The following is a 26,366-nucleotide window of genomic DNA, read 5'->3' on the forward strand; positions in this document are numbered from 1 at the left end:
ACTGACCCTGGGCTCCAACCTCATATGTAGCAATGGACAACCTAGTAAGAGCACCAGTGGAAGGGGAAGCCCTTGATCCTGCAAAGACTGAACACCCAGGGAACGTGATTGTTGTGGGGGAGGGTGGTAATGGGGGGAGGATGGGGAGGGGAACACTCATAAAGAAGGGGAAGGGGAGGGGTTAGGAGGATGTTGGCCGTGAATCCGGGAAGGGGAATAACAATCAAAATGTAAATAAGAAATACCCAAGTTAATAAAGATGGGGAAAAAAAAGAAATAAAAAAAAAAAGAAACTGATTGCAAATTTGCAAAAGTGAAGCTCAGATACTTCTGTGCTATATCCCAAGTTAGAAACAAACCCCTAGATTTAGAGAACTCCAAAAACATTTTTTGAGGTGTGTGTGTGTGTGTGTGTGTGCGCGCGCACACACACACACACACGATGCATGCACACACACTAGAGCACATTTCCGCAAACCAGGGAAGAACTTTCAGGAGCTGTTTCTCTTTTTTCCCCCAATATGAGCTTTTGTTATTGAACTCAGTTTGTCAAGCAAGTGTCAAGCAAGGGCTTTCACAAGCCCTTATTTCTTCCTTCCTAGCTTTATTATCAGATCAGCTGTGACAATAAATGTGCCTCTGAGCATCTGAAAGGATGAGGCAAAAAGTGATACTCAGGATCTGAAAGGAGCAAGAGGAGCTCTCACCCCAATATTCCACCTACTACCAAGCCACACTTCCACTCTTTCTCTATTGTGCATACTCAATCTCCCTCCTCAGAGAGGATACAGCCCAAAGGTCAGCACTGGGAGAATGAGAAATCCTGTCTAGCTCAAAACTTTTTCAACTTCAATGGGAAAGATTATTTTTGGGGATATATAGAAATTAAGATTCTGATTTGTGAGATCTAAGGTGATCCTAGAAATCCTGCATTTGTGACTGGCTCTGAGATAGTAAAGTACAGCAACAGAGAATACTAGAAAGGACTTGCTCAATCAATAAAATTTTAATGAAACAGAATGAATACCTTTGTACAATAGACTCTCAAGGAATCTGATGATTTTCTTTGTAACAGAAATCCTCTGACTACAGGCACAAGATTGGAATCACTAATATTCCTTATGAATGAGGAAGAGGAGAAGTTGCCCCAATTCTCTTGGAGAGCTGGCAACTAAGGTTGGTTCAAAGAAGGGGATTAATTTTTTCTAGTGGTGTAGACACTGACAAATCACCCTTTATACCTCTATCTTACAGTCTAGCAATTAAACTTGGTGGGTCATACATTAAGTAAAGGCATATATGAAAGGCAGAAAGGAGCTTATTGAAAAGATTTCCAGGGGTGGAAGAAGACAGTTGGGAGGTTGAAATGGCTAAAAATCAGTATCTAAATGCACAAAACTGTCAAATAGTAGTATATGAAAAATAAAGAAAATGTTACACTAACCAGAAACTAGTCCTAAAAAAACAGAACCTATAAAGTAGTAAAAAACTTCCTTTGTGCCAAGTATCCATTGTCCCTATTATAATTTTTCTATTTTTATTGGATTTTTTATATTATTTTTACAATTCAAATGTTATCCCTTTCCCAGCTTCCCGGCCATAAACACCCTATTGCAACCTCCCTCCCCCTTCTTCTATGAGAGTGTTCCACCACCCATTAACCCACCCCTTCCTGCCTTCCCATCCTGACATTCCCCTACACTGGGAATCGAACATTGGCTGGACAAAGGGCTTCTCCTCCCATTGGTGCCCAACAAGGCCATCCTATGCTCTATGCTAACTATACAGTTGGAGCCATGGGTCTATCCATGTGTAATTTTTGGGTAGTGGTTTCATTCCTGGGAGCTCTGGTTGGTTGGTATTGTTCTTCTGGGTTTGCAAATCCCTTCAACTCCCTCAGTATTTTCTCTAACTCTTCCATTGGGGACCCTGTTCTCAGTTTACTGGTTTGTTGTTGTTATATATCCGCCTATATATTTGTCATGCTCTGGGTGGGCCTCTCAGGAGACAGGTATATCAGGCTCGTATCAGCATGCACCTCTTGACATCAGCAATATTGTCTGGGTTTGATGTTCTATATTGTATGTATATGGGCTGGATCAAAAGGTGGGGCAGTCTCTGCTCCAAAATTTGTCTCCATATTTTCTCCTATGAATATTTTTGCTACCCCTTCTAAGAAGGACTGAAGCATCTGCACTTTGGTCATCCTTATTCTTGAGCTTCATGTGGTCTGTGGATTGTATATTGGATAATCCAAGCTTTTGGGCTAGTATCAACTTAAAATTTAGTGCATACCATGTGTGATTTTTTTTGTGACTGGGTTACCTCACTCAGGATAATATTTTTGAATTCCATTCATTTGCCTATGAATTTCATGAAGTCATTGTTTTCTGATAGCTGAATAGTATGACATTGTGTAGATGTACCAGATTTTCTGTGTCCATTCCTCTGTTGATGAACATCTTGGTTGTTTCCAGATTCTGGCTATTATAAATAAGGCTGCTATGAACACAGTGGAGCATGTGTCTTTGTTATATGTTGGAGCATCTTTTGGGTATATGCCCAGGAGTGGTATAGCTGACTCCTCAGGTAGTGCAATTTTCAATTTTCTGAGGAACCTCCAGACTGATTTCCAGAGTTGTTGTACTAGCTTGCAATCCCAACAATGATGGAGGAGTATTCCTCTTTATCCACATCATCGACATTTCTTTAGCTGCTTCTTGGCCACTTGATATTCCTCAGTTGAAATTCTTTCTTTAGCTCTATGCCTCATTTTTCATAGGGTTATTTGATTCTCTGAAGTCTAACTTCTTGAGTACTTTGTATATTTTGGATATTAGCCCTCTATCAGATATAGGATTGATAAAGATCTTTTTCCAATTTGTAAATAGCCATTTTGTCCTATTGAGAGTGTCCTTTGCCTTACAGAAGCTTTTCAATTTTATGAGGTCCCATTTGTCAATTGTTAATATTAGAGCATAAGCTACTGATGTTCTGTTCCATAAATTTTCCCCTGTACAAATGTGTTCAAGGCTCTTCCCTACTTTCTCTTCTATTAGATTCAGTGTATATAGTTTTATGTGGAGATCCTGGATCCACCTGATTTTGAGCTTTGTACAAGGAGATAAGAACGGATTAATTTACATTCTTCTATATGATGACCTCCAGTTGAACCAGCACCATTTGTTGAAAATTTGTTGACCTTTGTTTTTGTCAAAGGTCAAGTGGCCATACATGTGTGAGTTCGTTTTACGGTCTTAAATTCTATTTCATTGATCCACCTGTCTGTCTCTGTATCAATACCGGGCAGTTTTAGCACTATTTCTCTGTAGTATAGCTTGAGGTCAGGGATGGTGAGTTCCCTATAAGTTCTTTTATTGTTAAGAATAGTTTTCACTATCCTGGGTTTTTGTTGTTCCAAATGAATTTGGAAATTGCTCTTTCTAACTCTATACAAGATTAAGTTGTAATTTTGATGAGAATTTCATTGAATCTATAGATTGCTTTTGGCAAGATGTCCATTTTACTATGTTAATCCTGCAAATCCATGAGCATGGGAGATCTTCCCATCTTCTGAGATCTTCGATTACTTGAAGTTCTTGTCATACAGATCTTACTTTTAATTTTATTGGATATTTTCTTTATTTATGTTTCAACTGTTATCCTTTTTCCAGGTTTCCTCTCTGGAAAACCCCCAACCCATATCCCAAGCCCTGTCTCCATGAGGGTGCTCCCTCATCCACCTACCCACTACCTCTGGCCTCCCCATCCTGGAATTCCCTTATACTGTGACATCAAGCCTTCATGAGACCAAGGGCCTCCCCTCCAATTGGTGCTGGACAAGGCCCATCCTCTGCTGCATATGCATCTGGAGCCATGGGTTGCTCCATGGGTACCCTTTATTTGGGAGCTCCCTTGGGAGCTCTTGGGATCTGGTTTTTTGATACTGTTGTTCATTCTATGGGGTTGCAAACCCCCTCAGCTACCTCAGTTCTTTCTCTAACTCCTCCATTGGGGACCCCATTCTCACTCCAATGGTTGGGTACTAGAATCTGCCTCTGTATTTGTCAGGCTCTGGGAGAACCTCTCAGGAGGCAGCTATATCAGGCTACTGTCAGCATGCACTTCTTGGCATGCCCAATAGTGACTGGGTTTGGTGAATGCGGGATGGATCCACATGTGTTGCAGTCTCCGAATGACCTTTCCTTCAGTCTATGCTCCACATTTTGTCTCAGTATTTCCCCCTGTGAGTATTTTTGACACCCTTCTAACATCTTTTGCTTGGTTAGAGTCACATCAGGAAATTTTATATTATTTGTGACTTTTGTGACTGGGTGTCATTTCCCTAATTTCTTTCTCATCCTGGTTATCCTTTGAGTAGGTTATTGAATAGTTTGAGTTAATTTTATATTCAGCTACTTTGTGCAAGATGTTCCTCAACTGTAGGAATTCTCTTCTGGAAATTTTGGGATCACTTAAGTATGCTACCATATCATCTGCAAATATTGATATTTTGAGTTCTTCCTCTCCACTTTGTATACATTTGGCATCCTTTTGTTTTTTAATTGCACTGGCTAGAATGTCGAGTACTATATTTAATAGATAGGGAAAGAGTGGGCAGCCTTGTCTAGTCCCTGATTTTAATGGGATTGCTTCAAGTTTCTCTCCATTGAGTTTAAAGTTGGCTACTGGTTTGTTGCATATTGCTTTTACTATGTTTAGGTATGGGCCTTGAGTCCCTGATCTTTCCATACTTTTAACATGAAGAGGTGTTGAATTTTGTCAAATTCTTTTTCAGCATCTAATGAAATGATTGTGTGGGTTTTTTCTTTGTTTGTTCATATAGTGGGTTACATCGACGGATTTCCATATATTGAATCATCCTTGGATCCTGGGGATAAGGCCTACATTATCTTGGTGAACGATCATTTTGATGTGTTCTTGGATTTAGTTTGTGAGAATTTTATTTACAAATTTTGCATCGATATTTATAAGAGAAATTGTTCTGAAGTTCTTGTTCTTTGTTTGGTCTTTGAGTGGTTTAGGTATCAGAATTACTGTAGCTTTTATAGAGCGAATTAGGTCGTGTTCCTTCTGTTTCTATTTTGTAGAATAGTTTGAAGAGTATTGCTATTAGGCCTTTTATACAGGTCTGATAGAATTCCACACTAAAACCATCTGGTTTGGGCTTTTTGGTTGGGAGATTTTAATGACTGCTTATATTTCTTTAAGTGTTATGGGACTGTTTAGATGGTTCATCTGATTCTGACTTAACTTTGGTACCTGGTATCTGTCTAGAAAATTGCCCATTTCATCCAGGCTTTCCAGTTTTGTTGAATATAGGCTTTTGTAGTAGGATCTGATGATTTTTTGGATTTCCTCAGATTCTGTTGTTATGTTTCCCTTTTCATTTCTGATTTAGTTAATTTGGATACAGTCTCTGTGTTCTATGGTTAGTCTGGCTAAGGGTTTATCTATCTTGTTGATTTTCTCAAAGAACCAGTTCCTGGTTTTGTTGATTCTTTGTATAGTCCTTTTTGTTTCTTCTTGGTTGCTCTCAGCCTTGAGTTTGATTATTTCCTGCCATTTACTCATCTTGGGTGAATTTGCTTCCTTTTGTTCTAGAGTTTTCATATATGCTGTTAAGCTGCTAGTGTATGCTCTTTCAAGTTTCTTTTTGGAGGCACTCAGAGCTATGAGGTTTCTTCTTATCACTGGTTTCATGGTGTCCCATAAGTTTGGGTATGGTGCCTTCATTTTCATTAAATTCTAAAAAGTCTTTAAGTTCATTCTATATTTATTCACTGAGCAAATTATCACTGAGTACAGCTTCCATGTCCAGCTTCCATGTCTATGTGGGCTTTCTCTTGTTTTTGTTGTTTTTGAAGACCAGGCTTAGTCCATGGTGATCTGATAGGATGCATGCAATTATTTCAATCATCTTTTATCTTTTGAGGTCTGTCAATTTTGGAGAACATACTATGAAGTGCTGAGAAGAAGGTACATTCTTTTGTTTTTGTATGAAATATTCTATAGATATCTTAAATCCACTTGGTTTATAAGTTTTGTTAGTTTCACTGTGTCTCTGTTTAATTTCTGTTTCCATGATCTGTCCATTGATGGGATTGGGGTGTTGATACTATTATTCTGTGAGGTGCAGTGTGTGCTTTGAGCTTTATTAAAGTTTCTTTTATGAATGTTGGTACTCTTGCACTTGTAGCATAGATGTTTAGAATTGAGAGTTTATCTTAGTAGATTTCCTTTTGATGAACATGAAGTGCCTTTCCTTATCTTTTTAATATCTTCTTGCTGAAAGTTGATTTTATTTAATATTAGAATGGCTACTTAAGCTTGTTTCTAAGGACCATTTGCTTGGAAATATTTTTCCGGGCTTTTGCTCTTAGGTAGTGTCTGTCTTTTTCACTGATGTGTGTTTCATGTATGCATCAAAATTCTGGGTCCTATTTATATATCTAGTCTGTCAATCTATGTCTTTTTATTGGGGGAATTGAATCCATTGATGTTAAGGGATATTAAAGTTCAGTGATTGTTGCTTTCTGTAATTTTTGTTCTTAGAGATAAACTTATGTTTGTGTAGCTATCTTCCTTTAGGTTTCTTGAACAAAGATTACTTTCTTGCTTTTTCTAGGGTATAGTTTCTCTCCTTTTGTTTGAGTTTTACATCTACTATTTTTGTAGGGCTGGATTTGTGGAAAGACATTGTGTAAATTTGGTTTTGTCATGAATATCGTGGTTTCTTAATTTATGTTAATTGATAGTTTTGCTGATTATAGTAGCCTGGGCTGTCATTTGTGTTCTCTTAGGATCTTTATGACATCTGCCCAGAATCTTCTGGCTTTTTGAGTCTCTGGTAAGAAGTCATGTGTAATTCTGATAGGTCTGCCATTATATGTTACTTGACCTTTTTCCCTTACTGCTTTTCATATTCTTTCTTGCTTTTGTGCATTTGGTGTCTTGATTATTATGTGATGGGAGAAATTTCTTTCCTGGTTCAATCTATTTGCTGTTCTGTGAGCTTTTTGTATATTTATGGGCATCTCTTTCTTTAGGTTAGGGAAGTTTTCTTCTATAATTTTGTTGAAGATATTTACTGGCCCTTTAAGTTGAGAATCTTCACTTTCTTCTTTATTTACTTTTCTTAGGCTTGTTCTCATTTTTCTTGGATTTCCTGGATGTTTTGCATTTTGCATATTTTGACTGTTGTGTCAATGTATTCTATGGTATCTTTTGCACCTGAGAGTCTCTCTTCTATTTCTTGTATTCTGTTGGTGATATTTGAATCTACGACTCCTGAACTATTTCCTAGGTTCTCTATCTCCAGGGTTTCCTATCTTTGTGAATTTTTTATTGTTTCTATTTCTGTTTTTATATCCTGAGTTGTTTTGTTCAATTCCTTCACCTGTTTGGTTGTGTTTTCCTGTGTTTCTTTATGGATACATGTGTTTCCTTTTTAAAGGCTTTGACCTCTTTAGCTGTGTTCTCCTCTATTTCTTTAAGGGAGTTACTTGTGTCCTTCTTAATGCCTTTATTATCATCATGAAATGTGATTTTAAATCAGAATCTTGCTTTTCTGACATATTGCAATATCCAGGGCTTGCAGTGCTGGGAGAACTGGGTTCTGATGATGCCAAGCAGCCTTGGTTTCTGTTGCTTAGGTTTTCGGACTTGTCTCTCATCCTCTGATTATCTCTTGTGTTAGCTGATCTTGCTGTCTCTGACTGTATCTTATCCCTCCTGTGAGCCTGTGAGTCTGTGTTCTTAGGTGTGCCAACATTCCTGGGAGACCAGCTCTCTCTGAGTGGGATTTAGGTATGGAGAGTTGTGATCATAGGTGTTTCAGTACTCCTGGGAGACCAGCTCTCTCTGAGTGGGATTTAGGTATGGAGAGTTGTGATCTTAGGTGTTTCAGTACTCCTGGGAGACCAGCTCTCTCTGGATGGGATTTTCATATAAAGGGCTATGCATAGGTTTAGCTCCAGGGCCCAGATGGAAACTGGAACAATCCTCTCCCTGGTTGCTCCATGTTTTCTGTACCCTGTGGGCACTTATCAGGCCCCACTTGGGCCAGGTATTGCAGCACTAGTGCTGGTCTCATTGGTGATCTTAGTTGTGATAGCACTCCTGGGAGACCAGCTCCCTATTAGCATGATTTAGGTATGGAGAGCTGTGCACAGGGTTAGCTCTGGGGCACAGATGGAAACTGGAAGTATCTCTCCTGCTATATTTTAATTGAAAAATTTATGCAATATATTTTGTTCATGTTTCTCTCCTCCCCTAATTGCTCCCAGATTCTCTCTACCTCTCTGCCCACCAAATTGTTTGTTCTTTCTATTTCTTTACCTTAGCCACATATGGAGCAGAGGATGGCATTGTCTGGCATTAATAGGAGGAGAAGACCTTGGTCCTATGAAGACTTCCCCAGTGTAGGGAAATGCCAGAATGGTGAGATGGGAGTGGGTAGGTGGTAGGAGAAATATCCTCATAGAAGCAGGGGGAAAGGATAATGGGATAGGGGAGACCAAAGAAAGGGGATAACATTTGAAATGTAAATACATAAGATGTTCAATTTAAAAGAACAACCAACCAAAACTAAAACAAAACAACAGGAAAAAATGAATACACACACACAAATATATTCCACAAAAAAATGAAAATACAGAAAAGCAAATGACTGATAATACCCCCCAAATGCCCAAAGTAATATAAGACCAAAAGTCTAAAAATATACTATTAATTTAGTTTTGTGTTGGAAATCTAGTACCTATAGGCATGAGGTATTGCATGAAGTGCTAACCACTATCCTGAAGGCTAATAGCACACATCACCATTTGCTTTATAAAAATAGTCTTATAATTATAATCATAAATGTATAATTTTCTGTCTGCTTATTTTGTTCAACACATGTATGTAAGTTTAAATACTATATTACAAATGTTCAAAAAAAATTTACCCATTAGACTTTACATTATATGTGTTCTACATACCATGGTAGACAGTGCAATGGACACTCAAGGAAGTTCCCATTCCAATCCCCAGAACCTGAGGCTTCATGAGGTCTTACTGCAAAAAGGCAAATAAAAAATAAGTTGAAAGAAAACTCCTCAGAAGCTAATCATGGACAGGGAGATTGACTGGATAAGCTGAGATATTCCATAATAATTATAGAAGCTTCCATCCTACTTCATTTCTATTGCTATGAAAATAAAATAAAAAGGCATTTGGGGAAATCACATTACCAATAATTAGTGGAGGAAATTCAGAGCAGTAGGAACTTGAAACACTTTGTCATATAATATCCAGAGCCAAGAACAGAGAGATTAAATGAATTCATGATCAATTGCTTGGTAATGCTCAGCTGGAATTCTCTACTCTTATACATTTCACAACCCTTTTCCTAGAGAGTGGTGCTGCCAAAGTTGACTGTGTCTTCCCATTTTAATTAAGACAATGCTTTACAATCAAGCCTATCAATAAGCAAAATATAGATATTATCTTGCTTCAGTCCTATTTTTTCAAACCAATCTGCATTACCAATATACTCCTGGTTATAGGGGTCAGGGAAACATGTACCACATATGGGGAGGGTGTTTAAGAAAACCACTTCTCTTTCTCCTGGTAGCTACTATTTGCCATTATCATCCCAGTGAAGTGTGAGACCTTGTAACAACATTCCCTACATATTCTTGGATTTGTCTGGCTTCAATTTGCTCATGTCTTATGCATTATGTTTCCACTACTGTGGGTTCAAATGTGAAACTGCTCTTCTGTATCTGGAAAACAGTTTCTCATGGAAATACCTCTGTCTCTTAGTCTTTATATCCTCCCTCTTCTGCAATGATATCCAAGGTGTGTGAGTGTGCAGCATGATGTAGGGGTGCTGTTTAAGAGTTATTTTTCTGTAAGCTGATTCCCTGCAGCTTGGCAAGTAGTGGGGCTGTATTACTGCCATCTACTACAAAAATAAGTTCACTCCAAAAAGGAAATACCAATTTATTTTATCTTGGAATAAAGATAATACCAAAGGTGTATTTTGGCTTATGAATGATTCCATTGGCTTCTCCACAAATAATCGTCCACAAATAAAGGTTACATTATTGTAAAATTAAAGGCTGAAATCCTCAGGATATCCCAATATCTCTTTTCTGATATTGAAGAACACTTTCAGAAAGAGAGAATATGTCTTCAGAAGAAAGAAATACAAAAGAATACATAAGAAATGTGGTTCCATTTTAAAAAGTATTTTTATTTGTTCTTTGAGATTTTGACATATATATACAATGTATTTTGAACATAATCATTTTTCTTTCATGCCCCCTTACTGTATACCCTTCCTAACTCTACATCTTCTTTGATAAATTAATTATAACATACTAAGCTAAATTATGATTTCCCATATTATTATGTGTGGAGATATGCACCAGTGTATGGTCAACCTACTCGGGTCCACCTACCCAAAAAAATAAAGACCTTTCCTCCTCTAGCTGCCATTACCTACCCTGAAGCTCCTCAGCTATGAGTGAGACAAGTAATCTCTCCCCCCACCATTCTGAAATGTTCTCTGCTATGCATTGTTTGACGCTTTTCTTAACAATAGGTGAAGAGATATCTACCTACTCCAGGAATCAAGGACAGGTCAAAGCAAGGATACCATAAACTTCGAACTTGGTGAGCCAATGGTTTTATTGGTATAAGTTATAGGGTTATGGACGAGGGGTTACTTACAGAAGCAGAAATGAATCAAAATCATGTGTATCATCAAACCCACAACTCATGACAACTGAAAACCTGAAGCATACTTCTTAAACTGCAGGTAGCTTAACAGGCTGAAGAGTGTCATTTCCGAGCATCTCGTTGGTTCTGAGACTCTCAGAGCATCTCTTCTTCTAGGCTTCTCAGCTGCTCTGAGATCCTTCTAGGCAGCTTATCTTATCTGAGAATCTTCTAGACATCACAGTTTGTCTGCAATTGTCTCTTTGCAGACATTACTGCTTAACACATGATTACATGGTGGGAGGTATAATGAATCCTGTAAATTTCATGGACTTACTGAAGGTCTTTAAGTTATTTACTTTCTAAACTTTCATGCAGGGTGGAATGTTTTCCCTCCCTGTAGAACATCCTGTGTATTCACCTCCCTGCAAACTTCCTGTGCTCAATACAATTTCCTCCAATTTGGAAGGCTCTATTCTTGGAGGAAACTACTACACAAGGAATGCTTATGTAAGTCTTCTATAGGCACACAGTGCTGTTGTGATTTCATAAATGTAATAACACTGTCACATCTAGAAGATAGTTTCCATGCATCAACCCCCAAACTATTCTTACAATTCTTTATGTGACCTCTGACTCAGAGGTGTTGTTCAAATTATTAAAAGCTATACAAATATGTACCCTATCTGTCAAATAGAATTTTGTCCATAGAAAGAACATAACATAGGGATACCGTTTAGCAAAAGAAAAGAAAATAACACTTGTTCTTCAAAAATAAATTATTTTTGTCAGTTATTTTATTTATTTACATTTCAAATGCTATCCCCCTTTCCAGTTTCCCCTCCACAAGCCACCATATGAAAATCCATCAAAATAATCCACTATATAAACAAACTCAATAAAAAAGCCACATGATCATCTCATTAGATGCCAAAAAAGCCTTTGACAAAATACAACAGCCCATCATGCTAAAAGTACTGGAGAGAATAGGAATTAAAAATCCATACCTAAGTATAATAAAAGCAATGCACATCAAGCCAATAGCCAACATCAAACTAAATGGAGAAAAACTTCAAACAATCCTACTAAAATCAGGGGTTGCCCACTCTCCTGACCTAGCCTGCAGGTACAAGTCAGCCTGAAACATGAATGGAGGAGTGGGGATAAAAAGACTGAATTGATCCTGGTCAAAACTCAAAGTTTATTTCTGCAACTCCAGTTTATAGGCACTTCAGCAAACAAAGTTTTTCTTTAGAAAGTTACTATCCAGACTAAACATAGACAAGAGTTCCTCTTGGCTGCACAAATGTCTCTCTGACCTTGGCTGCACAGACTGCTCTCTGGCTTTGGCTATACATAGTGCTTTCATGGCCTTACTCTGGATCTCCACACTCTTCCCCTATCTATTCAATATAGTACTTGAAGTTCTAGCCAGAGTAATTAGTCAGCAAAAGAAGATCAAAGGGATACAAATTGGAAAGGAGGAAGTCAAGATATCATTATTTGCAGACAATGTGATCATATATATAAGGAACCCAAAAACATCTAAGAGAATACCTACAGCTGACAAACAACTTCGTCAAAGTGTCTGGATACAAAATTATCTTAAACAAATCAGTAGCTTTACTTTACTCAAAGGATAAACAGGCTGAGAAAGAAATTAGAGAAATGAAACCCTTCGCAATGGTCACAAATAATATGAAATGTCTTGGTGTAAGGCTAACCAAGCAAGTGAAAGATCTGTACAAGAATTTCAAGTCTCTGAAGAAAGAAACTGAAGAATTCCTCAGAAGATGGAATGATCTCCCATGCTCATGAACCAGCAGGATTATCATAGTAAAAATGGCCATCTTACTTAAAGCAATCTACAGATTCAATGCAATTCCCATCAAAATTACAACTCAATTCTTCAACAAGATAGAAGGAGCAATTCTAAAATTTTATCTGGAATAACAAAAACAAAACAAAACAAAAAAACCAGGGTATCAAAAAACATTCTCAACTGTAAAAGAATTTCTCCAGAAATTACCATCCCTGACCTCAAGCTATACTACAGAGAAATAGTAATTAAAAACTACATGGTATTGGTACAGAGACAGACAGGTAGATCAAGGAAATAGAATTTAAGACCCAGAAATGAACCTACACACCTATGTTCACTTCATCTTTGACAAAGTAGCCAAAACCATCCAATGGGAAAAAGACAGCCTTTTCAACAAATGGTGGTAGCTCAACTGGAGGTTAGCATGTAGAATGCAAATTGACCCATTCTTATCTTCTTATACAAAAGAACCTCCACATAAAACCAGGTATGATGAATCTAATAGAAGAGAAAGAGGGGAAGAGTCTCGATCCCACAGGCACATGGGAAAATTTCCCAAGCAGAAAACCAATGGCTTATGCTCTAAGATCAAGAATTGACAAGTGGTACCTCACAAAATTGAAAAACTTATCTAAATCAAAGGATGCTGTCAAAGGGACAAAATGGCAGCCAACAGATTGGAGAAAATCCTTACTAATCCTACATCTGATAGAGGGCTAATGTCTAAAATATAAAAAGAACTCAAGAAGGTAGACTACAGGGAACCAAATAACCTATTAAAATGGGGTACAGAGCTAAACAAAGAATTTTCAACTGAGGAATCTCAAATTGCTGAGAAACACTTAAAGAAATGTTCAACAGCCTTAGTCATTAGGGAAATGCAAAATAAACAATCCTGAGATTCCACCTCACACCAGTTGAATGGTTAAGATCAAACCTCAGGTGACAGCAGATGCTGGTGAGGATATGGAGAAAGGAGAACACTCCTCCATTGCTGATGGGATTGCAATCTGGTATAACCACTCTAGAACTCAGTCTGTTGGTTCCTCAGAAAACTGGGAATGTAGTTCTACCTGAGGACCCAGCTATAGCATACACCCAAAATATGCTCCAACATAGAACAAGGACACATGCTATGACATGTTCATAGCAGCCTTATTTATAATAGTCAGTAGCTGGAAACAACCCAGATGTCCCTCACCAGAGAAGTCGATACAGAAAATGTGGTACATTTACACAATGAGTACTACTCCACTATTAAAAACAATGATTACATGAAATTTACAGGCAAACGGATGGAACTTGAAAATATCATGCTGAGTAAGGTAACCCAGTCACAAAACAGCACACATGGTATGTACTCACTGATAAGTGGACATTAGCTAAAAATAAGTTCAGAATACGTACTGTACAGCTCACAGACCATATGAAACTCAAGAAGAAAAAAGATCTCACCAATGTGTGGATGCTACAGTACTACTCGGTAAAGGGAATAGAATAGTCTCTGGGAAGTAGAGGGAAAGAAGGATCTGGGAAGGAGAGAGGAAGGAAATGGACAAAGGGGGCCAGTTAAGATGTGGGAGGAAATGGGGGAGAAATACAGAGGGTCAGGAATTTGAAAGTATGTATGTAGCAATTGGGGAGGGAGAACTGGGGATATCACTGGAAAGTCCTAGAGACCAGGGACCCAAGAAGTTCCAGGGCTCAACTGGGAAGACTTTAACCAAAATACCCAACAAAGGGGAGATAGAACCTGTAGAAGCCATATCCAGTGGATGGGCACAACCCCCAAAGAAGGGATGGAGTCACTCACCCACCTCTAAAATATTAATCCAAAATTCCTCCTGTCAAAATGAAAGGGGACAAAGGGTGGAGCAGAAACTGAAGGAAAGGCCATCTAAAGATTGTCCCACTGAGAAATCCATCCCATCTGCTGACACCAAACCCTGACATTATTTCTGATGCCAAGAAATGCTTACTGACAAGACTCTGGTATAGCTGTTCCCTGAGAGGTACTGCCAGAGGCAAACCAATATAAATGTGGATGTACACAGCCAGACACTGGACTGACCATGGGAACCCCAATGGAGAAGTTAGGGCAAGGAGTGTAGGGGGTGAAAGGGTTTGTGACTTCATAGGACAAACCACAATATCAACCTGCCAGATCCTGCAATGCTCCCAGGGACTAAATCACCAACCAAAGAGTACACGGGGGTACCTGTGGCTCCAGCTGGATATGTAGCAGAGGATTTCCTTATCTGGCATCAATGTGAGGGGAGCCCCTTGGTCCTATGGAGGCTTGATATCCTAGGGTAGGGAAACGCTTGGCTACTGAAACAGGAGTGGGTTGACGGGTAGGGTAACATCTTTATAGAGGCAGGGGGAGGGAGGAGGGAATAGGGGTTTGTGAAAGGGAAACTGGGAAGGGGGATAATTAAGAAGTCTCAGTTGTTTCCTGGTTAGAGTGGAAGTTTCTAGAGAATTTGATCCAAGAATTGTTGTTTACTTATGAGAATAAAAAATAACACACTAAAATGAAGATACTGGAAAGAGCAATAAGCCTTGTAGAGAAAAGAATTTTATGAGGAAGTTGATATAATGGATGGGGGAAAGGAAATAGATGAAATAGAGAAACTAAGTTTTATCACAATATATGACCAATGGATCACAGTTTCAAATTCCATAACCATAAGTTCTATGAACAAGAGTACATAACTAAGCTAAATCCATTGATCTGTTTCTAGTTACCCTCCCTAAAACTATTTTCAGAGCCTTCTTCATGTCATTGTTCCTTAAACTATAAATGAAAGGGTTCAACATAGGTGTTACTACAGTGTACATCAATGAAGCCATTGCAGTGGCATGCGCATTTTGGGTCACAGCAGAACTGAGGTACACTCCCAGGAGGGTGCAATAAAATAAGGAGACAACTGAGAGGTGAGATGCACAGGTGGAAAATGCTTTGTACTTCCCCTGCACTGAGGAGATTGCACAAATGGAGGACACTATCTTAGAGTAAGAGTAAAGGATACCAGAGAGGGGGCCCACAACCAGTAGCAGGGCTGCGATGTAAATCACCATGTCATTAAGAGAGATGTCAGAGCAGGCATGGTGTACGATCTGATTAAGTTCACAGTAAAAGTGAGGGATTTCCAAGTCTGTGCAGAATGACAAACGCAGCACCAAGAAGGTGTGCAACAAGGAATTTATAACACTTATAATCCAGCATGCCAGAATCAGCAGTCCACAGCGTCTTGTGTTCATGATGATCATGTAATGCAGGGGGTGACAGATGGCCACATAGCGATCATAAGCCATCACAGTCAGCAGAAAGATGTCCAGTACTGAGAAAAGCAGTAAGAAGTACACCTGGGTGATGCAGTTGGCGTAAATGATGACCTTGCTCTGTGTGTGAATGTTCACCAGCATCTGTGGGACAGTGGTAGAAGTGAAGCAGATGTCCACAAAGGACAGATTAGAGAGGAAGATGTACATGGGCGTGTGTAGGTGGGCGTCAACAATGATGGCCATGATGATGAGTAGGTTCCCAGTGACAGTCACTAGATACATGGACAGGAACAGTCCAAATATGAGAGGCTGGATTTCAGGTTGCTTCTCTGAAAATCCCAGAAGAAAGAATTCTGAAAGCTGGGTGTCATTTCCTGGTTCCATGTGTTTGATGTGCCTATGAAAAGGAGAAATTTGAGGGATTCAGTCACCTATCAATGACCTGATATCACTGATTCTTCCTTTCCTTCCTTCTTTACTCCTCTCTCTCTCTCTCTCTCTCTCTCTCTCTCTCTCTCTCTCTCTCTCTCTCTCTCTCTCTCATTCACTCCCTCCCCTGTTTATCTACCCAACTTTTCTTAGGTCAATTAGCTTTGGTCACATAGGTTATTCACTATGGCAACCTTGTAGTGCTCACCCCTTAAAAATGGACTCTCCTGCAGCCATTGAATGTCAATGACTCCTCAGTCAAAGTTGAGGCCTTATGAGATGTTTTTCTCCTCCATAACTTGGTGTTGACTGATTTGATCTTGTGAACATCTTGTACAATCAACCACAGCTTCTGTGAATTGTGTATAAGGACTTGCTCTCTTCAAAAGACACAAACATCACAGGAAACCCTTTTAGCTCTTACTATTTCCATCCCCCTTTTCATGCTGAATGTTTTGATTTAGATGTCTCATTTTGGACTGAACACTTCATAAACATTGATTCTCCACACTTTGACAAGTTATCTGTTCCTATATTATCTATCCTCCATCTACTAAAAAGAAGCATCTCTGTAAGGACTGAAAGTTTCACTTCTATTTCATCATAGATATAAATATTTTGACGTTGATATTGTGAACGTTTAGAGAAATAATAGCTGTGGGTTCTCCTCTAGGTCCTATAAGCTCACTAATGGGTTCTTGGCCAGATAATGTATATATTAGGCAACCAGCTACTACTAAGGAATCCTGTAAGCCTAATCTTTTATCGTCATGAGGTTTATTCCTATGTTTTATATGTATCCCATGAAGATAATCCTGTCATCTCTGAATACAATTTTTGTGCCATGTTCAATCTATGCTCATATACCTCATATTAAAAACAAAAATCAAAAAGCTCTTAGAGACGCTTATGAAATGAAAACTGAAAACAGCCCCCGCTGAAACACTATTGGGTTAATATCACCCAATGAACAAAGACAAAGGGCTTCCAGTGTAAGGAATGGGAAGGAGGAGGAGCAAAGTTTCACTGTGCACTTTAACAGAGGGTGGCCATTGCTATTCACATCTACTTTTCATATCATCAGCCACGGCAACAGGTACCTTTACCTGCCAAGCCAACCTGATGGCCCAGTTTCATGACATTTAAAAAGGGAATTTCTACACACGAGAGAGAAAAACATGGCCATTAATCAAGTAAAGAGGAGCAGAAGTAAATACATTTGACAGACAAAACATTGAAATGAGCTGATTCCAATGACATCAGGAGGAAAAATAGCTTTTTTGGTGATGGGAATTCTTTCTCATACCCCCCCCAGAAATATAGTAAGTCAGAAAAAATATAGTAAATATAGTAAGAACCAAAAGTAACAGTTGCCATTGCCAGGACATTTTATAGTGCATACTCTAAAAAGAAAAAAAAACTAGTTATGTGAACACATTTCAAAAGAAGAAGCATGGTCAGCAAAATGGTCCATGAATAAAAGCCCCTGTCATCAAGTCTGACAACTTGAGATGTATCACCAGGTCACACAATATGAAAGGAGAGAATTAATTCCCAAACGTTTTCTTCTGACCTCCACATACAGCTGTGGCACATATGTGGATATATGGATAAATAATATTTATATAAAATAGGGGTAAAGCTGCTGAACTGTTTTTTTTTCCTATAAAACAACGAAGGGCTTATTTTCCCTTCCTCTCTTTTATGTCTTTTGAGCCACTATTTGATGTGGTCTGATAGAGGGGCAGGCTATTTGATGCCTCACATTTTTCGTGTAACACATTTTTCTTATTACTAGGTATTGGACTCTTTAGTAAAATTTTATTTGTAGACTCAAGTCATTATTCTAGTAATTAATGTGCAAAGTATTTCTGACGAAGGAAATCACAGACTCCTACCCCTTCCTGCTGAACTATGGACTATGGTTGAATGGTGAAGTATAAAACAGTGTTCAGTCATGTACCTCCTGCTGAACCCAACAGAAAACAATGGATAATTGCAAACCTATGATAAAACAGATTGCCATACTTAAAGTTATTCATCCATAAACAAAACAAAATACACAACTTTGGGCAAATGACTCCTAGTAAGAAAGGTTGACACTGGCAGAAGAAGGGAGACAGGAGAGGGTGAGGGAGAATAAACACTACATACATATGAAATTGTCAATTAACACATTTTATCAATAAAAAGGGTATACGCAGTGTTGCTGTTTAGAATCTTCTACCAGGACACTAGGACAAATCTATCTTATACAAACATATATCCCCTAGTCACTCCCTGGGAACACCAAGTAACCTTATCACATACTGCTTCCATGACAGTTCTGGATCAAGGTATCACATTATCTTTAAAAGAGTATAAATGACTTAGAGACATACATTTATCATTCTGTCACATGAAGATACATAAATCATATATGTTTATGAAATACAAACTTTACTTGAACATAAATCATGGCTTAATGAGAACCAAAAGTCATAAGACTTGTAGAAACAGACCTATTCAAAGAGGCCAAAGGCCAGGCCTGGTAACAGACATATAAGCAGAGCTACCAGGGAGATTGAGGCAGAAGAGTCAAATATTTAAGGAATATGCTATTGGGAAGTATGAACATCTTCAGTTCTGTTCTTCCCACTTTGTAACCTTGGGCCAAACATTTGTTAAGTCATTCCTGTCTATAACATGAAGTCAAGTTCAGACTTAATAATTTAGAGAAACTGTGTCTCAAAGAGTTTTATAATTCACTGGTGGGACACTTGTCTGAAACATTTGAGACCTTGAACTTAACACCAGGTAGAAAACTATAAGGCCAAAGGTACAGCAAGGAAAAACGCTCACAAATATGAAGTAAAGATGTGGAACAGGCTGTTCAATACTCTGCTGAGGCAGACATATTTTGAACATGTGAACATTCAGAACAGGGAAATAAACCAGTGACAAATATGAATAGCACATTTTCACTTGTTTATGTATATAATATAAAATTTTAAATGACAGAAAAATAGAAAAAACAACACTTGGAAGAAAGAAGGGGGCAGTCAAAAGTGATGGTATAATAACAAAAGGATGATGAACTATGCATTGTACACACTTATACACACATCACAGGGGTACCCAGTATATTATATAATTGATATTTGCCAAAAATATTACAACAATTAGAAGGAAAAATATGTCTATTAGATCAGGCCTCCAGAATATACAAATCTCCCACAAATACAAATAAACACACATGTACATGCATGCACACATCATGTGCACGCACACACGCACACACACATACACATACATACACAACACACACACAATAACACACACACTCACACACACTTACACACACAATCACACACACACACACACACACACACACACACACACACAAATACATACACTGAAATACCAACTAGAAAAGGTAATGGGAAAATTCAATCTATACCTGAAACAAGTTCTACTTTTTAAACATAAAATAAACACATACTATTTCTACTCAATAAATGCAATGAATAAACAACATTAGCAATAAAGGAAGTAAGCAAGTAAGAAAATATCAGATACTTTTGAGCTCATCAGTAAGGAAATAATTGCAGGCAAATTATTCTAATATATCCCTTTCCACTTTTTTTAATGCGGTTATATTACATGAAGAAAGCCAGGTGCAGAGAATGAAACTTATGAACTCTTGCAACAGTACAGACATTATTTATCTGGATCTTTCTTAGTAATATGACATTATGTACATCTTAAGAATAGAAGGCATTGTAGACATTGTAGTATATGTAACAGTGCTTTCTGTCTGAACATTCTACAGTTTCCAGGGTCTATGAACATAATCTTTCTTTTAGATGGAACCATTTATGAGTTCATAAAACCATAATTTTATGATTATTCTTCCAAATTATCACTTATAGTTCTCACCCCAATTACTAAGTTCAGTGCATTCTTTTCTTTTCAGCTTCATGAGTCGATGAATTCCACAACCAACCCAGAAAGCTTCCTTACATCTCCCAGTCTTGTCTAGGCTAACTGCTTTCAGGCACTTATTCTGTTGTGTTTTCTGAACTGTTGTCGCAATACCAGGAGAATTCCTGGACTCACCTGGGTGAATTTCTGAAAGGTATGGCTATGTCTCTAAGCACAAACTCCCCTCTGAGTGGCTATTGTTAGAGAATGAAACTGTGATTGACTCATAAAGAGGAACAAAGAGAGGCATTACTCCCCAGCCAGGATCAGGACTTCAAAATGAGAAAAATTAACGTGTAGCTCAAGTTTGCAAATCAGACAGACCACACTGGGGAGTCACTCAAAGATAACAGCAGTTGCTACCTTGGGAATATCCCCCTCATGTTATTTCAAGTCCTAAGCACATGTTTTCCCAATGGGACATTGTTCCACCCAGAAAGATAATTGTACTTAAAGAGTCCCTGTTCTCAAAAGAATATGTTAAAAACCCAGGTGAGGATTTATTTTTCCTTTCCCACGAACTTTCTTCCTTTAACCTTTCCCAAGTTTCTCTTCCATCCTGATTTAATGTTACAACCAAAGTCTAAAGCTATTAAAAATGTCATAAATATGTCTTTGAGTCACCAAACAATTGCCTCATCCTGATAGCTTAAAAAACACAACACTCATGTGCAACCACAAGAAGACGTTGTTCCCCTTGATGTGAGAACATGGATCCTATGCTAATTGGCTTTATTTTGTTTTCCCCAAACAACAAGGTATATATTTCTAATTAGAAAAGTACAAACAAAGAAATGTATGCTATCATTCATGAGTCATGTGATAGTTATGATGTTGAGAAGAGCCACTTACCAAGAATCTTAATAAATTTTGTATGTTGACTTGAGTAAGTAGGACTATTAATAATGTAATTCTTTATTTTAAATCTGACATTCTTTTTTTTCTTTATTGGATTTTTTTATTTGCACTTCAATTGTTTACCCTTTCCTGGTTTCCCAGACATAAGCCGCCTATCCCCTCCCATTGCACTTCTTCTATTAGGGTGTTGCCCACTGCAACAACCCCCCTTTCCTATACTCTGACATAACCCTACACTGGGGGTTCCAGCCTTGGCAGGAACAAGGGTTTATCCTTCCATTGGTGCCCAACAAGGCCATCCTCTGCTATATATGCAGCTGGGGCCATGGGTCAGTCCATGTATAGTCTTTGGGTAGTGGTTTAGTCCCTGGGAGCTCTGGATGGTTGGCATTGTTGTTCTTATGGGGTTGCAAGCTCCTTCAACTCTTTCAATCCTTTCTCTAATTCTTCTAATGGGGATCCTATTCTCAGTTCAATGGTTTATTGTTAGCATTTGCCTCTGTAATTGATATGGTTGGGCTGTGTCTCTCAGGAGACAATAATATCCAGCTTCTGTCAGCATGTACTTCTTAGCTTTATCAATCTAATCTAGTTTTGATGGCTGTATATATATGGGCTGTATACCTGTGTAGGGCAGGCTATGAATGGCCATTCCTTCTGTGTCTGCTCCAAACTTTGCCTCTATATCCCCTCCTGTGAATATTTTTGAATATTAATTTTAAGGAGTGAAGTATCTACACTTTGGTCATCCTTTTTCAGCTTTATGTAGTCTGTGGATTGTATCTTAGGTAATTTGGGCAAATATCCACTTATCAGTGGGTACATAAAATGTGTGTTTTTCTGTGATTGGATTATGTCACTCAGGATACTTTCTAGTTCATTTCATTTGCCTATGAATTTGATGAAGTCATTATTTTTGATAGCTGAATAGTATTTCTTTGTGTAGATGTATCATATTTTCTGTATTCATTCCTCTGTTGAAGGGCATCTGGGTTCTTTCCAGCTTCTGGCTATTATAAATAAGGCTGCTATGAACAGAGTGAAGAATGTGAATTTGTTATATGTTGGAGCATCTTTTGTGTATATTCCCAGGAATGGTATAGCTGGGTCCTCAAGTAGTGCAATGTCGAACTTTCTGAGGAACCTCCAGACTGATTTCCAGAATGGTTGTACCAGTTCGAAATCCCACCAACAATGGAGGAGTGTTCCTCTTTCTCCACATCCTCACCAGCATCTGTTGATACCTGAAATTTTGATCTTAGCCATTCTGACTGGGGTGAGGTGGAATCTCAGAGTTGTTTTGATTTGCATCCTGATGACGAAGGATGTTGAGCACTTCTTTAGTTTCTTCTCAGTCATTTGATATTCCTCACCTGAGATTTTTTTGTTTAGCTCTGTACCCCATTTTTAATAGGGTTATTTGGCTCTCTGGAGTCTAACTTCTTGAGTTCTTTATATATTTTGGATATTAGCCCTCTATCAGATGTAGGGTTGGTAATGATCTTTTCCCAATCTCTTGGTTTCCGTTTTCTCCTAATGACAGTGTCCTTTCCCTTACAGAAGCTTTGCAGTTTTATGAGGCTTCATTTGTCGATTCTTGATCTTAGAGCATAAGCCATTGGTGTTTTGTTCAGGAAATTTTTTCCAGTGCCCATGTGTTCCAGATGCTTCCCTAGTTTTTCTTCTATTAGTTTGAGTGTATCTGGTTTGATGTGGAGGTCCTTGATCTATTTGGTCTTTAGCTTTGTACAGGGTGATAAGCGTGGATCAATTTTCATTCTTCTACATGCTGACCTCCAGTTCAAACTGCACCATTTGTTCAAAATTGCTATCTTTTTTCCACTGGATGGTTCTAGATCCTTTGTCAAAGATCAAGTGACCATAGGTGTGTGGGTTCATTACTGGTTCTTCAATTCTATTCCACTGATCTACCTGACTATCTCTGTTTCGATACCATACAGTTTTTTCACTATTGCTTTGTGATCCTGCTTGAGGTCAGGTATCGCGCCCACCTCGGCCAGCAAGGAAAACACAACACGGTCGGTTTCTTCTCAACAGCCTTTATTGAATGACCACCTCATTGCTGATACGGGGACCCCGAGTGACAAAAGCACTCGCCTTTTTTTTTTTTTTTTATTAACTTGAGTATTTCTTATATACATTTCGAGTGTTATTCCCTTTCCCGGTTTCCGGGCAAACATCCCCCTCCCCCCTCCCCTTCCTTATGGGTGTTCCCCTCCCAACCCTCCCCCCATTGCCGCCCTCCCCCCATAGACTAGTTCACTGTGGGTTCAGTCTTAGCAGGACCCAGGGCTTCCCCTTCCACTGGTGCTCTTACTAGGATATTCATTGCTACCTATGGGGTCAGAGTCCAGGGTCAGTCCATGTATAGTCTTTAGGTAGTGGCTTAGTCCCTGGAAGCTCTGGTTGCTTGGCATTGTTGTACTTTTGGGGTCTCGAGCCCCTTCAAGCTCTTCCAGTTCTTTCTCTGATTCCTTCAATAGGGGACCTATTCTCAGTTCAGTGGTTTGCTGCTGGCATTCGCCTCTATATTTGCTGTATTCTGGCTGTGTCTCTCAGGAGAGATCTACATCCGGCTCCTGTCGGTCTGCACTTCTTTGCTTCATCCATCTTGTCTAATTGGGTGGCTGTATATGTATGGGCCACATGTGGGGCAGGCTCTGAATGGGTGTTCCTTCAGTCTCTGTTTTAATCTTTGCCTCTCCCTTCCCTGCCAAGGGTATTCTTTTTCCTCATTTAAAGAAGGAGTGAAGCATTCACATTTTGATCATCCGTCTTGAGTTTCATTTGTTCTAGGGATCTAGGGTAATTCAAGCATTTGGGCTAATAGCCACTTATCAATGAGTGCATACCATGTATGTCTTTCTGTGATTGGGTTAGCTCACTCAGGATGATATTTTCCAGTTCCAACCATTTGCCTACGAATTTCATAAACTCGTTGTTTTTGATAGCTGACTAATATTCCATTGTGTAGATGTACCACATTTTCTGTATCCATTCCTCTGTTGAAGGGCATCTGGGTTCTTTCCATTTTCTGGCTATTATAAATAAGGCTGCGATGAACATAGTGGAGCACGTGTCTCTTTTATATGTTGAGGCATCTTTTGGGTATATGCCCAAGAGAGGTATAGCTGGATCCTCAGGCAGTTCAATGTCCAATTTTCTGAGGAACCTCCAGACTGATTTCCAGAATGGTTTTACCAGTCTGCAATCCCACCAACAATGGAGGAGTGTTCCTCTTTCTCCACATCCTCGCCAGCATCTGCTGTCACCTGAGTTTTTGATCTTAGCCAATCGCACTGGTGTGAGGTGAAATCTCAGGGTTGTTTTGATTTGCATTTCCCTTATGACTAAAGATGTTGAACATTTCTTTAGGTGTTTCTCAGCCATTCGGCATTCCTCACCTGTGAATTCTTTGTTTAGCTCTGAACCCCATTTTTTAATAGGGTTATTTGTTTCCCTGCGGTCTAACTTCTTGAGTTCTTTGTATATTTTGGAAATAAGGCCTCTATCTGTTGTAGGATTGGTAAAGATCTTTTCCCAATCTGTTGGTTGCCGTTTTGTCCTAACCACAGTGTCCTTTGCCTTACAGAAGCTTTGCAGTTTTATGAGATCCCATTTGTCGATTCTTGATCTTAGAGCATAAGCCATTGGTGTTTTGTTCAGGAAATTTTTTCCAGTGCCCATGTGTTCCAGATGCTTCCCTAGTTTTTCTTCTATTAGTTTGAGTGTGTCTGGTTTGATGTGGAGGTCCTTGATCCACTTGGACTTAAGCTTTGTACAGGGTGATAAGGATGGATCGATCTGCATTCTTCTACATGTTGCCCTCCAGTTGAACCAGCACCATTTGCTGAAAATGCTATCTTTTTTCCATTGGATGGTTTTGGCTCCTTTGTCAAAAATCAAGTAACCATAGGTGTGTGGGTTCATTTCTGGGTCTTCAATTCTATTCCATTGGTCTATCTGTCTGTCTCTGTACCAATACCATGCAGTTTTTATCACTATTGCTCTGTAATACTGCTTGAGTTCAGGGATAGTGATTCCCCCTGAAGTCCTTTTATTGTTGAGGATAGCTTTAGCTATCCTGGGTTTTTTGTTATTCCAGATGAATTTGCAAATTGTTCTGTCTAACTCTTTGAAGAATTGGATTGGTATTTTGATGGGGATTGCATTGAATCTGTAGATTGCTTTTGGTAAAATGGCCATTTTTACTATATTAATCCTGCCAATCCATGAGCATGGGAGATCTTTCCATCTTCTGAGGTCTTCTTCAATTTCTTTCCTCAGTGTCTTGAAGTTCTTATTGTACAGATCTTTTACTTGCTTGGTTAAAGTCACACCGAGGTACTTTATATTATTTGGGTCTATTATGAAGGGTGTCGTTTCCCTAATTTCTTTCTCGGCTTGTTTCTCTTTTGTATAGAGGAAGGCAACTGATTTATTTGAGTTAATTTTATACCCAGCCACTTTGCTGAAGTTGTTTATCAGCTTTAGTAGTTCTCTGGTGGAACTTTTGGGATCACTTAAATATACTATCATGTCATCTGCAAATAGTGATATTTTGACCTCTTCTTTTCCGATCTGTATCCCTTTGATCTCCTTTTGTTGTCTGATTGCTCTGGCTAGAACTTCAAGAACTATATTGAATAAGTAGGGAGAGAGTGGGCAGCCTTGTCTAGTCCCTGATTTTAGTGGGATTGCTTCAAGTTTCTCTCCATTTAGTTTAATGTTAGCAACTGGTTTGCTGTATATGGCTTTTACTATGTTTAGGTATGGGCCTTGAATTCCTATTCTTTCCAGGACTTTTATCATGAAGGGGTGTTGAATTTTGTCAAATGCTTTCTCAGCATCTAATGAAATGATCATGTGGTTCTGTTCTTTCAGTTTGTTTATATAATGGATCACGTTGATGGTTTTCCGTATATTAAACCATCCCTGCATGCCTGGGATGAAGCCTACTTGATCATGGTGGATGATTGTTTTGATGTGCTCTTGAATTCGGTTTGCCAGAATTTTATTGAGTATTTTTGCGTCGATATTCATAAGGGAAATTGGTCTGAAGTTCTCTTTCTTGGTTGTGTCTTTGTGTGGTTTAGGTATAAGAGTAATTGTGGCTTCATAGAAGGAATTCGGTAGGGCTCCATCTGTTTCAATTTTGTGGAATAGTTTGGATAATATTGGTATGAGGTCTTCTATGAAGGTTTGATAGAATTCTGCACTAAACCCGTCTGGACCTGGGCTCTTTTTGGTTGGG

General features: G+C 38.7%; 1 protein-coding gene across 1 annotated transcript; it reads right to left on the reverse strand.

The window, feature by feature from the left end:
* Positions 1-15,268: 15,268 nt before the first annotated feature.
* Or7a35 (olfactory receptor family 7 subfamily A member 35) lies at positions 15,269-16,225 on the reverse strand. Its single transcript, NM_001000712.1, is given in 1 exon segment — positions 15,269-16,225. A coding segment is annotated over 1 exon segment (957 nt).
* Between the last annotated feature and the right edge of the window lie 10,141 nt (positions 16,226-26,366).

Source organism: Rattus norvegicus, chromosome 7 (genome assembly GCF_021556685.1).
Source record: "Rattus norvegicus strain SHRSP/BbbUtx chromosome 7, alternate assembly SHRSP_T2T, whole genome shotgun sequence".
In the NCBI taxonomy this organism is placed as follows: domain Eukaryota; kingdom Metazoa; phylum Chordata; class Mammalia; order Rodentia; family Muridae; genus Rattus; species Rattus norvegicus.